This window comes from Arabidopsis lyrata (genome assembly GCF_000004255.2).
Source record: "Arabidopsis lyrata subsp. lyrata unplaced genomic scaffold ARALYscaffold_7, whole genome shotgun sequence".
Lineage (NCBI taxonomy): Eukaryota > Viridiplantae > Streptophyta > Magnoliopsida > Brassicales > Brassicaceae > Arabidopsis > Arabidopsis lyrata.
The window spans coordinates 8496816-8510482 of record NW_003302549.1 but is presented as its reverse complement, the minus strand read 5'-3'; the positions used below and the strand labels follow the sequence as shown (position 1 = coordinate 8510482).

Sequence of the window (13667 nt, the reverse complement as noted above, 5' to 3'; positions counted from 1 at the left end):
CATTTCGATTTTTGTTTTCTTTTTGTTATATTGCTTTAATAGAATATGTAATCTAAAAAGTCGACATTTCTACCGATAATGGTGGAGAGATTAGTGGATTAGTCTTTCCTTAATCATACAAAAACAACTGTGAAAATACTGCACTACTAAAAAGTAAGAACTTTTTTTTTTTTTTTTTTCATCATGTAAGAACTTTTTAATGTATAACGTATGAGATGGTTCAATCAAAATACACTTTTGTGGAAAATATCATTTTTTCATTTGTGTATGTATCATTTTTTTCAATATCGATCAAGTAATTAGAGGAAAGATAAAACATTTTTTTCATTTATATATGTATCATTTTCTCATCATCTAGAACTCACATGCGGCTACAAAAGTTTCGATATCCTTCTAGTGACTAGAGTTCTAGATATATAAACAAACATTCACACATGTAAGCATGTATACTAAATATAAAAATTTCAAAACTTTTAAAAGATATCATCATCATGTAGATTTAAACAAGACGAGCGAAAAAAGAGAGAGTAGAAAATGACAAAAGTTATTTGACAAAGGTCAAAGTAATTAAAAGAAAAGATAAAGTATCTCAAAAGTCTTCCTTCCTCCATCTTCAAATGCCAAAAATAAAAGACGAATGATTGAATATAAATGAAATGAAAGTTCTCTTATTGGTATTCATTCATCTAAAAACCTCGAAGTAATCAAAATCTGAATGATAGCCGTTGATAAGGTTTTATGCTTTCACATTGCACTCGATCGTCGTCAAATTAATAGTCTTCGTTTTCTAGTTTTAACTTTTAACCTGCTTTTAATTACTTCACTAATTTATTTTTGTTATTATTTCCACCAATTTTATTCATTGTGAATTCACTAGTTGTCCACATAAATAAGATTCATTGGTATTAATAGTACATATGATAAAAGTTTGTATAAAATCAAAGAGCATACTATTACCTAAGAATATTTAATTAGATGAATGTTGAAGTCCACATTGGATTCTATTAATAGTCAAACTGTCATGTTCTTAACCCAAGTTAGGTTTACATGTACTAACAGATCACCATTTCTTTAACTAATCTTTATAAGCTCAAATCTTTTATAAGTTTACTTTATTACAATTAATTAGAAGAAAAAAAGAGAGCCAGTGGAATGATTGTCTTCTAAATCTCGTATTATCATTGACTTTATAGACCGTATATATTATTAATCAACTAATCATATTAGAGCATTGTAAGAAATATGGTACTAAGCAAAACATTCTTTACTCAGTACTATACTCATCCAAAAACTTAATCGTTTTAAGAGACTAAATATGGATATGTGTATATTTGTGTTATGTGTATGTGTGTGTTATGTGTATGTGTATGCAGGAGTAGACACGTGCACGTGGCACATGCAGAGAATGCGAAGGTGGAGTGTTGACAAAGAAGAAGAGGATGATCCAAGTTTCGAAATGATTCCAAAAGTTATGAACTATAAGCCAAAGTGCCCAATCGCCAAACATTAACTTAAACTTCACTCGTTAGATCGTTTTCTCACATTAAAGCCGCTCTACACTTTTACCCATTTTACCATATATAACTACGCATAGATGTTAGATATTATAGATTTTATTCATAAACTTAAGTTATGATAAACATAAACTTAAGTTATGACAAAATAGCTAAATGATTTTGCGATTTTGACACTAGTGAAATGTATGTCTATCACTTGAATTCTATCTCATAGTTTTAAAGATGTATCCTTAGGGCAGGTTATCCAAAAAGCATATTTTTGTTTTGAATCGAAATTTGTGATACAGAAATATACCAAAAATGTGTCTAAATCATATACCGATGCAAAGAAAGTGATATAAACCAAGATCTTTAGCAATAGACATAAATAAACAAACACCTAATTCGGACATGTACGGATCGGGCTCTGATACCATATTAGAATATGGGCTTCCAACTCAAAACCAATTGGCAATGAGTGGAGAGGCCCATATATCTTATATACTAATCAAGATCCCTTGTCCTTTCCAATGTGGGATAATATTATCCCTAATAATTCCAACACAAATGTGAACATTAACTGTTAAAAATGACCAAAAAAGTCATCAAGATTTGGCTTTCCTTTTCAAAAGCAGTACACGTCTCTGTCTCACACAGACAGTGTATTCAATGCGTTTGTGTTGTCTTCCCACTTTTCACCAGCTAAGGCTCTGCTTCTTCCTCTTCCTCTTCTCTCCAAAACAAGACAAAATTCTCAAAGAATAACTTTTTTCATTCACGAGAGTGGAAGATTAGAGTTTTCCAAATCCGAGTAAAAGACACAAAATCTCCGGCTTAGATTCTCAAGTTAGGTCCCTTTCCCAAAAGTTTCTATCTTCTCTTCGTCTAACAAAGAGATAGCTCCAAATCCTGAACAAAACAGAGTACTCTCTGCTCTATAAACTTCATTACCTTTATTACTCTGCTCTTTAAAACAGAGTACTCTGCTTTATAGAGATAAATGAGCTAAAGATCAGTAATTTCTATACAGAGAGACAAGACCAATTCAAGAATGGTTTCCTTAAGTGCCACGTTACTTATCCTTCTCTCAATCTTTTTTTCAACTCCGTCCAATGTTCGAGGCAATGCAGAGCTAAAAGCTTTAATGGAGCTCAAATCATCGCTTGACCCTGAAAACAAGCTTCTCCGATCATGGACGTTTAACGGAGATCCATGCGACGGATCTTTCGAAGGAATTGCCTGTAACCAGCATCTAAAAGTTGCAAACATATCGTTACAAGGGAAACGTTTAGCCGGAAAACTGTCTCCGGCGGTTGCAGAGCTCAAATGTTTGTCAGGTCTTTACTTACATTATAATAGTCTCTCTGGAGAGATACCTCAAGAGATCACAAATCTTACTGAATTATCAGATCTTTATCTCAATGTTAATAACTTCTCCGGCGAGATTCCGGCAGATATCGGCTCCATGGATGGCTTGCAAGGTTAGCATCTTACAATGTTTTGATATACCGGTAGATTCCAAACCGGTTTAGATTAACCGGGATTTACTTGGAGCTTGAAACATAGTTGAATTTCCTTAAACCACACTTCACAGATCTTTCATTTGAATGTTTTGTGTTGTCTTTTGTTGCAGTTATGGATCTTTGTTGCAACAGTTTAACAGGGAAGATACCAAAGAACATTGGTACTTTGAAGAAACTAAATGTGTTGTCTCTGCAACACAACCAACTAACCGGAGAGGTTCCTTGGAGTTTAGGAAACTTAAGTATGTTAAGCAGAATTGATTTGAGCTTCAACAATCTGTTAGGTTTAATCCCAAAAACCCTAGCCAACATTCCTCAGTTGGAAACTCTTGACTTGCGCAACAATACTCTCTCTGGCTTTGTACCTTCTGGTGAGTTTCGATTCCTAAAATGTCTTTTTAAAGCTTATCTCTCTGTTTCTTGACTCTGCTTTTTCTTCGATATGTTTCTTGAAAGGTCTCAAGAAGTTGAATGGGAGCTTCCAGTTTGAGAACAATACCGGGTTATGTGGTATGGATTTTCCTTCTTTGAGAGCTTGTTCTGCTTTCGATAATGCGAACATCGAACAATTCAAGCAGCCTCCTGGTGAAATAGACACTGATAAATCAGCTCTTCACAACATTTCCGAGTCTGTATATCTCCAAAAGCATTGCAACAAAACACAATGCAAGAAATCCTCATCGAAACTCCCACAAGTTGCGTTGATTTCAAGCGTGATTACCGTGACTATAACACTGCTTGGTGCCGGCATATTGACCTTCTTTCGCTACAGAAGACGGAAGCAAAAGATTAGTAACACACCTGAGTTTTCCGAGGGAAGACTGAGCACAGATCTACAAAAAGATTTCCGCGCATCGCCTCTCGTGAGTCTTGCCTACACTAAAGAATGGGATCCGCTCGGCGATAGCAGAAACGGAGCTGAGTTCTCACAAGAGCCTCATCTCTTTGTTGTTAATAGTAGCTTCAGGTTTAACTTAGAAGACATTGAATCAGCAACGCAATGCTTCTCAGAAGCTAACTTACTAAGCCGAAACAGCTTCACCTCGGTGTTCAAAGGAGTCCTTAGAGATGGTTCTCCGGTAGCTATCAGAAGCATCAACATAAGCAGTTGCAAGAACGAAGAAGTCGAATTCATGAACGGTTTAAAGCTTTTATCTTCGCTGTCACATGAAAACTTAATGAAGCTACGCGGATTCTGCTGTTCTAGAGGCAGAGGAGAGTGTTTCCTCATCTATGATTTTGCTTCAAAAGGAAAGCTCTCGAATTTTCTTGATATACAAGAACATGAAACGAATCAGGTTCTTGATTGGCCCGCAAGAATCTCCATCATCAAAGGGATTGCAAAAGGTTAAGTCTTTAAGAAATCACTTCTTCGAGTTGCAACAAAATGTATCTAACACACAAACTTCTTGCAGGTATTGCTTACTTACATGGAAGTGATCAACAGAAGAAGCCTACAATAGTTCATCGAAACATCTCTGTCGAGAAAATCCTACTCGATGAGCAATTCAACCCTTTGATCGCTGATTCGGGTCTTCACAACCTTCTAGCAGACGATATGGTCTTCTCAGCACTCAAAACAAGTGCAGCAATGGGATATTTAGCTCCAGAATATGTCACAACCGGAAAATTCACCGAGAAAACCGACATTTTTGCCTTTGGAGTCATCATTCTCCAGATACTCTCTGGCAAGCTCATGCTTACTAGCTCACTGAGAATTGCAGCTGAGAATGGAGAACATAGCGGGTTCATCGATGAATATCTTCGTGAAGAGTTCGATAAACCAGAGGCGATTGCAATGGCGAGGATCGGGATAAGCTGTACACAGGAGATTCCAAACAATAGGCCTAATATAGAGACATTGCTTGAGGATATAAACTGTATGAAGAGTGAATGAGTCTGTTTTGATTAGTAACTCTGTTTCAACATTGTGCAAGTATGATTCTCCGGTTAAGCAGTATCACACCAATTGGTTTTCTTTGTTTTGTTTTTCTCCGGCAAGAACCGGTCCGGTTTATATTTTATTTAGATTTGTAGCTGAGAATTAAAACCTAAATTTAGGTAAATAAATAAGATATTAACACAAAAATTGAAATCAGAGTCAGAGCTTAAAGTGCAGACCCAGAACATCAAAAGTATGTATCTTTAATCATATTCATGACTAATTTACTCAGAGTGATTATTGAATAAGAGACATTGTGTTGTTGCCTATAGATTTCTTTATGATGATAGTTGTACAGTGATAATGCAATTTCACTGTTTAGTATTTCTTCAATTTCAGGTCATCAATGTAGCAAAGAAAGATCAAATCAAGTTCCTTTGCTCAATCTGACCAATGAGCAGGTTTGTTTAATTGTTTTGTTTGTTGGTCTTTGTGGTTAAAGCTCTGTGATGTGAAATTTTGAAGCTTATCCTATGTATAAGTTTCCTCATTGTTCGATTATAGGGAAGGAGTTATATCTTTGAGTTTCCTCATTGCCGTGATTTCATCAGTAAGCACAATGTGCCGTGGTTTGCTTTTATTGAGGAGCCTAAGGAATCAGCTGAGCAACTTAGTATAGCAGACTTGGAGCAATGCTTCAAGCTTCTTAGAGAAAATAGGTATGTGAAGAGAACATGAAGTTGTTATCCGGTTTATGAATTGATCTTAGCTTATTTCTCTGTCAGGTTCTTGATGCTCCGTTCCAACACTACGAAGCCGACTTGTAGAGAAGAACCACTAAGAGCGTTAGAGGAATCTCCCATTAGAAGAAATTGAAATTTTAAAGATATTTTAACAGTTCGAAGATTCCATAATATCTCATTATAATATATATTTCTACGCAAAATATAATGATAAACAAAATATCAAATTGTATCAAAGTAGGTATATATATATTTCTACGCAATGTTTTAACATAACACAAAAACTTCTGAATTTCTTTTTAAGAAGTACTACAATATAGAATGAGAACAATTACATCTGATAACCAAAAAAAGAATGCGTACAAGTAGGTAGTGATATGACTTAAAGTCGTTTAAGTCACTCACATGAAAGTCGAGTTCGAGTTGCCAAAAACAAATAATTCTAAAAAGATTAGTTTGCCAGTGGAACACATATATTTGACTAAGCTTGACATCGTGAGTCGAATTTGCCTGGACACGACGTTAAAGCCTGAGAGTGAGAGGTAGGTTAGTGTGTCATCATCACTTTTCAGTTCTCATTTCCAATTTGTAAAATGTTTTTATTCTTTATAAGATAGACATTACGGAAAGTGTAACTGCAAAAAAATTATGTACGAAGTCGATCAAAATTAATTGTGTGAACATAATTACATAAACCTTTCAATATAACAACCAAATAGTTGTCTTCAATTTAACTTTTGAGACGAGAGAGAAAATGAGAGTCCAAAAAGTCATGAGTCACTTATAATTTGTCCATGCATAATTTGACTTTGCAACGTACGAGGAATAAATATATCCGACTTGTAAAATATGTGATCCACTATATATCTAGCTACAGACAGACCTATGGTTTTACACGGATCATCTATTTAAATTTTTAAATAGATACAACAATTGGATGATACTCACAATCATTTTTTTTTTTCTTTTTTTCAATTATTCTAATTTGTATCTAACAAAAAATTTATTCTAATTAGTTTTATTGCATTCACATTATCTATTCTTGCGTTCTTTTCATTTTTCTCACGGGTTGGAAGAAAATTGTTAAAATTTGTACATTCATTGGTGTTGGTCCTTCTGGTTCTGTAAAGTTTAATTTCTATAAATACTAAAAAGAAAAACAAGAAGAAACAATATTTTGTACTTTACGAAAACGTACGTCATGACTCCACCGAGAATCAATCTCGAGTTGCCAAAAACAGGTTATTCGAAGAAAGAAAAGTGACAGTAGACGCAAACATTTTGTATGCTACATATTTTCAATTCTCATTTTTCACAATCACAAAAAATGAATTTTGACAAGTGGATGGCTTCGTCGTTTCTTCACTTTGCCAAATATAATTGAAGTGTAATCGTATCAAGACGTGCTAACCTAGAAACATCATAACAAGATATATGATCGTTCTACCTATCTCTAAATCATATAGTTTCATGTATATTATTTGATCCCGCATATATATTATTTGTAATTCATCTAATGTATATTATACTTCGATTATCCCTTGACTCAAGGAAAACAGTCTCAAAATATTATTTTCTGTTTTATTTTCTTTAAAAAATTAATGTGGAATCCGTTAAAATGTTGCACATCAATATTTATATATTGATTATTATGAATTAAAAAGTTTGCAAAAGATATATAGTCCAAAAGGTTTCGATTAAATTTTAATATTCTTAGCACCATGCTATCATTAACATTTGATGCCAATAATATGCATGATGGACGACATCTAGACAATTACATATGAATGTTAATTGGTACTCATTCTGTCATTCATACTCTTAAATAGATGTTTTTAAAATGATTTGTAACATATGTAAACAGAAAAATATAAACTCATGAGTATTTCCTAGGAATATCTCTCTAACGAAAATTATAAAACTAGTGTTAACCACTTTTTAAAAATGGAAAGATGTCTAACCTCAGAACTCTTTTACAAATATTAAAAATAAATTACATAATTGTAAAATAATAGTATTATTGTAGCACTACGTAACATTTCAAGAGGTGTCCGTACCAAATAGCTTCTATATATATACATAGACATACACCCACCAGAGACTCATTCTCATTACTTTCATAATTTCTTCCCTAGAGCCAGAGGCTGAGATAAAGAGGTCACAAATCAGTCTCTTTTCTTTTAATTTCGCCTTTCATATATATGTTTTATTAAGTCTCTCCTCTCATATCTATAGATTGTTCTTGATTTTTGCCTTTATATAATAATAACATATTTGAATCTTTTTAGGAAAACAATGGCAAAGAAAGTGGAAATTTACGGTGGTTTTGGAGAAGAATTTGATGATGGTGTTTACGACAGTGTGAGGAAAGTGTGTGTTGGAGTAGAAGAAAAATCTTGCTTCAAGGTCAAATAGAGATTGAAGAAAAAGAAGAAGAAGTCGATCAAGTAATCAAGGAATCAAAGATGAATTGGATCAATGCTCTGATACCATGACAAGTTATGAATTGCTGAATGTCGACTTGTGTTATTAGGCTCTAAGGCCATAGTATTTATACAAGATGAGATTAACCCTAAACCTAGTACAATAGGAAATCTCGTAGATATGGTAAAATCTAAACAAGAGAATATACATACTGTATAAGACTAGAGATATAGAATATATCCTAATAGATGCTTAAGTTCAAGACAAACAAGGCTACATATCAAGTGTTAGGAGCCGAGACAGAAGGTTATGAGTATGTGGGCACATCGTTCGTGTTGGGGGAGACTGATCACAAGATTGTTGGGTTCCATGGCAATTCTTTATATGGTGGTCTCGTGCAAATTGGTGTTTATGTTTCGCCAATCAATAACGCTTAAGCTTACTATCTTTTCTAAGTAGAAGAATAATAAAGAGAAAAGCTGTCTATGCTTTTACTCACGTACTCTCCTATTACTATTATCTCATAAGTTGATCTTATGTTGCCTTCGTAGTTGTTGTTTATACTCTCTTTAACTACAAATGCCTTTATAAAGTGGTATTTCTTCAATTTATTCGATTTTGAGATGATCGCATTCGCACCAATGTTTCTTTTACTTTTTCCTTCTATTTAGTATTTTGTGGAAAATGTTTAGTTTTCAAAGCTGTTGGACCATCAACAATTATGGAATCTCGCATTAAAATATTGAAAATCGTGAGAAGATACAAAATTAACAGATGGAAGAGTTAAACAAATATAGTAAGTTGAAAACTTTTTTCATTCAGTTGAAAATAAGATCATCAGCCACCTACAACTTTATCAGTTTCTTCACTAACTCCAATGGAAAAAGCAATTCACAATTCACAAGCCTAACTTTATTCATCAAGTATCCATGTTAAATGTTGTATCTATTTAATGTATGAGTTTCAAAAAGTTTGTAGAATATTTTTTTAAAAATCAGCCATAAAATTTATGTCGATCAAGTACACAATCATAACTATATCTATGAATTTTGCAAGACTTAAAGATAACCCTTTTAGATTATAAGCAACTAAAGAACTGATAAATATAGCAAAGATATATTTAATCAGTTTTTACTTTTCCACAATCTTAAAAACAAACAATACAAGATGAACAAATAGCTCTTTGGTGACTTGGCTATATTACATATGAATGTTGGTACTCATTTATACTCTTAAATAGATGTTTTAAAAATCATTTGTAACATGTAAACAGAAAAATATAAAAACTAGTGTTAACCACTTTTTTGAGAAATCAAAAGTAAAAAAAAGTTCTACAACTACTTCCTTAGAAGTTATAAATGGAAAGATGTCTAATCTCATAACTCTTTTACCAATATTAAAAATATATTACATAATTGTAAAATAATAGTATTATTGTACCAAATAGCTTCAATATATATACATACACCCACCAGAGACTCATTCTCATCACTTTCATAACTTCTTCCCTAGAGTCAGAGGCTGAGATAAAGAGGTCCCAAATCAATCTCTCTTCTTTTAATTTCGCCTTTCATATATATGTTATATTAAGTCTCTCCTCTCATCTCTATATATATATTGTTCTTGATTTTGCCTTTTAATAATAATAACATATTTGAATCTTGTAGGAAAACAATGGCAAAGAAAGTGGGAATTTACGGTGGTATTGGAGAAGAATTTGATGATGGTGTTTACGACAGTGTGAGGAAAGTGTGTGTTGGAGTAGATGGTGACCGTGTAAGCTCTGTTGAATTCGAGTATGGTAAGGGAGACCAAACGATAACTCTTTCTCACGGCAAAAAATCATCACAAGAACGTAAAGAGGTATATATATCTTGATCATTTCTTGCATCCATTTTCTCTTATCTTTTTGTTCGCTTTGTTTAATGAATCCGGTTCTATTTTGCAGTTTGTTCTTGACCATGATGAATATATAAAATCGGTGGAGGGAACTTTCCATCAAGATTATTTCATCTCGTCGTTAACGTTCATAACATCAGTGGAGAGAGACCGTGAGGTATTTGGGAAAGAGGTTGGTACCAAATTTGTCCTCAAAGCAAAAGGGTTTGATAAGCTTGTCGGCTTCCGAGGAAGGTCTTCCCTTGACCGTCTCAATGCTCTCGGAGCACATTTTGCGGTGGTGCTAACTCCTCCGGTCAAAAAGCTAGAAGCAAAAGGTGGGAACTTTGGGGACGTGTGGGATGACGGTGTCCATGACAATGTTCGTAAGATAACAATCAGACGCAGCGAAGAATCTGTGGGAATGGTCAAGTTTAAGTACGTCAATGGAACGGAGATTGTATTGGGAGACGCTCGTGGGCATACTTCACAGCTTCCGTTGGTAAAAGAAAAGGTATATTTGCACTCTCTCCTCAAATTTATTATTACCCAATAACTAAAGTTACATATATGTAATTTTATTTTGTTTATGTTTTATCATATTGTAGTTCGTGCTTTCTGAAGATGAATACATCACATCTGTTCATGGACACTATGGTCAAAAGTTTCCAGTTGGACAATCCGTTAATTTGCATGGTCGCTTTTGCGACGGTATAACGATGCTTAAGTTCAAGACAAACAAAGATACATATCAAGTGTTAGGAGCCGAAACAGAAGGTTATGAGTATGTGGGCACATCGTTCGTGTTGGGGGAGACTGGTCACAAGATTGTTGGGTTCCATGGCAAGTCATCTAGATTTTCTCTTGCACAAATTGGTGTTTATGTTTCGCCAATTAATAACGCTTAAGCTTTATTATCTTTTCTTAGTAGAATAATTAAGAGAAAAGCTATCTATGCTTGTAGTTCTCACTCTCCTATTACTATTATCTCATAAGTTGATCTTATGTTGTCTTCGTAGTTGTTGTTTACACTCTCTTTAACTATAAATGCCTTAATAAAGTGGTATCTCTTCAATTTATTCGATTGTGAGATGATCGAATCAATGTTTCTTTTACTTTTCCTTCTATTTAGTATTTTATGGTATATGTTTAGTTTTCAATGTTGAAGGACCATCAACAATTATAGAATCTTGCATTAAAAAAGTTGAAAATCTTTAGAAGATACAAAATTAACAGTAGGAAAGAGTTTAACAAATATAGTAAGTTGAAAACTTTTTTCGTTCAGTTGAAAATAAAGATCATCAGCCACCTACAACTTTATCAGTTTCTTCACTAACTCCAAATGAAAAAGCAATTCACAAATCACAAGCCTAACTTTACTCATCAAGTATCCATGTTAAACGTTGTATCTATTTTATGTATGATTTTCAAAAAGTTTGTAGTATATTTTTAAAAAAATCAGCCATAAAATTTATGTCGATTAAGTACACAACTAACTATATCTAAGAATTTTGCAAAACTTAAAGATAACCCTTTTAGATTATAAGCAACTAAAGAACTGATAAATATAGCAAAGATATATTTATCATTAAAGAGCAGTATTTAAAATCCTCAAATTCATCATACAGTTACAATAATGATGCAACCTAAGTAAAGTAATTAGTCTTTGGTTACATTCACTAAAGATTTTAGAAACCATACATGTCGTCAGAGATTAGTTTCTACCAGGTCCTCTAACATTCATTGCAGCTTTCGGTCTTCTGGATGATTCTGCTCGTGCATGAGAAGGACTTGGATCAGTCGAGGGAAGTAACATTGGTTGCTCTCTGTTTACAAGACCACCTGTAAGAATATCAAAGACATGATTTCTTTTTGTTCACAGAGAAACGTACAACACGGGAGATTTGACGGCGTAATTTGACTACTTACTTCCAAATGAACCAGACCGACCGGGTAACTGCATTTGCCTTCTAGCATTTCCACTCCAAGACTGTTCAAAATTAGCCAATTCATCTGCAGAATTTTGCATTGAAAGCAAACGGTATATAAGGATCTCTCATCCACAATTGAATCTTTCTGCAGCTTAACGAGAAAAGTATTACTTACCTTCATTTAAATTGTGCAAGGTCTGTGTTGTATCAACACGGCCATCTGAGTTAAGTTTACGTGCAACCGTGTGGCCCTGCAAGTATAAGAACATAACTTATAGTTAATCCAACAACAGAAGATAAAAGATTTATTATCCTCAAGGTTAAGGTTGTATGTATAAACTACCTTGTTATGAAGGCCCCTTGAAATCCTATGCGCTGCCTCCCGCGTTGCAGTGTTGGCTTCTCTGCTTTCTTCAAGAGTTAACTGTTCCACAGTAAGACCAGTTTTAGTAGTAAGCATAAGCTAACATCCTTACACACACACACACACACAAATACATTACCAATATAACTCACCCCATCACTTCCTGTCCTTCTGGTTTTCGATGAAGTATAGTAGTTGCCGTTCTGACCCCCGTATGTAACAGTCGAGCTCTGAAAACTATAACTACCTGTTTGAGGTTGCCACTGTCCATTGTTCACCATGGCATTCACATTCATGTTCTGCATTTGTGGGTTCCTTCTCTCTGCATTTACATTCATGTTTTGCATTTGCCGGTTCCTTCTCTCTGCATTTACATAAAACACAATCAGTTCCAAAGAAACAAACGATTTCCTTCCGTTAAATAACTAAGGTAGAAACGAAACAAAATATCACCTTCCACTCTAGCATCTTCATTTTCAGCCTCACTGCTTGACCTGCCATGTTTCCCTAGCCTTCCTTTCTTCTCTTTATCTCCTTCTCCTTCTTTCTCATCATCTGATTCAATCTCTTCAATAACCGGTCCACGTGATCTACTCGGTCCTGGTGGCTGATTATTCTCAATAAAACCCGGCGGAAGACGACGCATTTCTGCAAAAGGATTCATGCTAGGACCAAAGAAGTTGGACTGAAACATGCCACCACCAAAAGGCTGAGTGAAAAAAGGATCATCAAACGGATCTCTTCCTCCGAAAAAATTATCCATGAGATTTGGAGGACCATTAGGGCCACCAAAACCACCAAAGGAACCGCCTCCAAAACCACCAAAAGGGCCGCCTCCAAAACCACCAAAAGGACCACCAAAACCACCACCAAAAGGATCTCTACCACCTCCTTGCATCTTCCTGATAAACTATCATCAAACACAAGAAGATCACATAGTTTTTCCAGAAATCTGAAATTTGCAATTCAACAAAATCTCTAGTAAGATAACAACTCTCTAACTACAAAGCAAATTCAACAGTAAGAATCACAATCCCAGAATTCTGGGAGATTACATAAATCGATCACAATCAAGTCAGAAACAACTCCGGAACGTAAAAATCATGGAGCAAAAACAGAGACCTGAAGCAAACAGCCCTAACGCAAACCCTAACGAAGAACTTGAAATTGAAATCAATCACAAATCAAAATCAAACAACAGAATTCTCCATGATCGAATCCGAAGTTCATACCTCGAAACAACGATTCTGATTTTCCAAAAATCTCAGAGAGATATTTGTTGGAATTGAGAATTTTCTCTTAAGCCTTTTTATTGCAATTTAAGATTCTTCTCGAACTGTGTTTTTACAGAAGTCGCGATGTGATTGGCTGATGGGTTAACTCAGACACCGTTTCTGTAATTTTTCTTTTGCTCATTGTCATAATT

At 34.4% G+C, this 13667-nt stretch overlaps 3 protein-coding genes across 4 annotated transcripts; 2 read left to right on the top strand and 1 right to left on the bottom strand.

Moving 5' to 3' along the window:
• Nucleotides 1-2135: 2135 nt before the first annotated feature.
• Nucleotides 2136-4999, top strand: LOC9305880 (probable leucine-rich repeat receptor-like protein kinase At5g63930). 2 transcript variants are annotated; one of them, XM_021017681.1, is made up of 5 exons: nt 2138-2419; nt 2527-2977; nt 3130-3390; nt 3476-4366; nt 4435-4999. In XM_021017681.1, exons 2-5 carry the CDS (start codon nt 2548-2550, stop codon nt 4914-4916), a joined length of 2064 nt encoding a protein of 687 aa, XP_020873340.1. In that variant the 5' UTR covers nt 2138-2419; nt 2527-2547; the 3' UTR covers nt 4917-4999. The 2 variants fall into 2 exon arrangements, with proteins under 2 accessions (XP_020873339.1, XP_020873340.1); XM_021017680.1 differs by having other exon boundaries at nt 2136-2977.
• A 4530-nt stretch (nt 5000-9529) lies between these two features.
• Nucleotides 9530-11037, top strand: LOC9303828 (jacalin-related lectin 45). Its single transcript, XM_002869761.2, has 3 exons — nt 9530-9931; nt 10017-10460; nt 10555-11037. The coding sequence occupies exons 1-3, from the start codon at nt 9743-9745 to the stop codon at nt 10852-10854; spliced, it is 933 nt and encodes a 310-aa protein (XP_002869807.1). The 5' UTR covers nt 9530-9742; the 3' UTR covers nt 10855-11037.
• A 473-nt stretch (nt 11038-11510) lies between these two features.
• LOC9303827 lies at nt 11511-13591 on the bottom strand. Its single transcript, XM_021017945.1, has 7 exons — nt 13474-13591; nt 12695-13151; nt 12394-12605; nt 12221-12301; nt 12053-12128; nt 11876-11959; nt 11511-11788 (listed from the first exon to the last, which is right to left on the bottom strand). The coding sequence occupies exons 2-7, from the start codon at nt 13137-13139 to the stop codon at nt 11661-11663; spliced, it is 1026 nt and encodes a 341-aa protein (XP_020873604.1). The 5' UTR covers nt 13140-13151; nt 13474-13591; the 3' UTR covers nt 11511-11660.
• Nucleotides 13592-13667: the final 76 nt, after the last annotated feature.

Excerpts from the sequence above, each read along its gene's own strand:
- LOC9305880 (XM_021017680.1), top strand. The coding sequence starts at position 2,548 with ATGGTTTCCTTAAGTGCCACGTTACTTATCCTTCTCTCAATCTTTTTT. Across the intron at positions 2,978-3,129 it reads CTCCATGGATGGCTTGCAAG|TTATGGATCTTTGTTGCAAC; the intron begins GTTAGCATCTTA and ends CTTTTGTTGCAG. Across the intron at positions 4,367-4,434 it reads CATCAAAGGGATTGCAAAAG|GTATTGCTTACTTACATGGA; the intron begins GTTAAGTCTTTA and ends AACTTCTTGCAG.
- LOC9303828 (XM_002869761.2), top strand. The coding sequence starts at position 9,743 with ATGGCAAAGAAAGTGGGAATTTACGGTGGTATTGGAGAAGAATTTGAT. Across the intron at positions 9,932-10,016 it reads CATCACAAGAACGTAAAGAG|TTTGTTCTTGACCATGATGA; the intron begins GTATATATATCT and ends TCTATTTTGCAG. Across the intron at positions 10,461-10,554 it reads TTCCGTTGGTAAAAGAAAAG|TTCGTGCTTTCTGAAGATGA; the intron begins GTATATTTGCAC and ends ATCATATTGTAG.
- LOC9303827 (XM_021017945.1), bottom strand. The coding sequence starts at position 13,139 with ATGCAAGGAGGTGGTAGAGATCCTTTTGGTGGTGGTTTTGGTGGTCCT. Across the intron at positions 12,606-12,694 it reads TGAAGATGCTAGAGTGGAAG|AGAGAAGGAACCGGCAAATG; the intron begins GTGATATTTTGT and ends ATGTAAATGCAG. Across the intron at positions 12,302-12,393 it reads GAAGGACAGGAAGTGATGGG|TTAACTCTTGAAGAAAGCAG; the intron begins GTGAGTTATATT and ends ACTGTGGAACAG.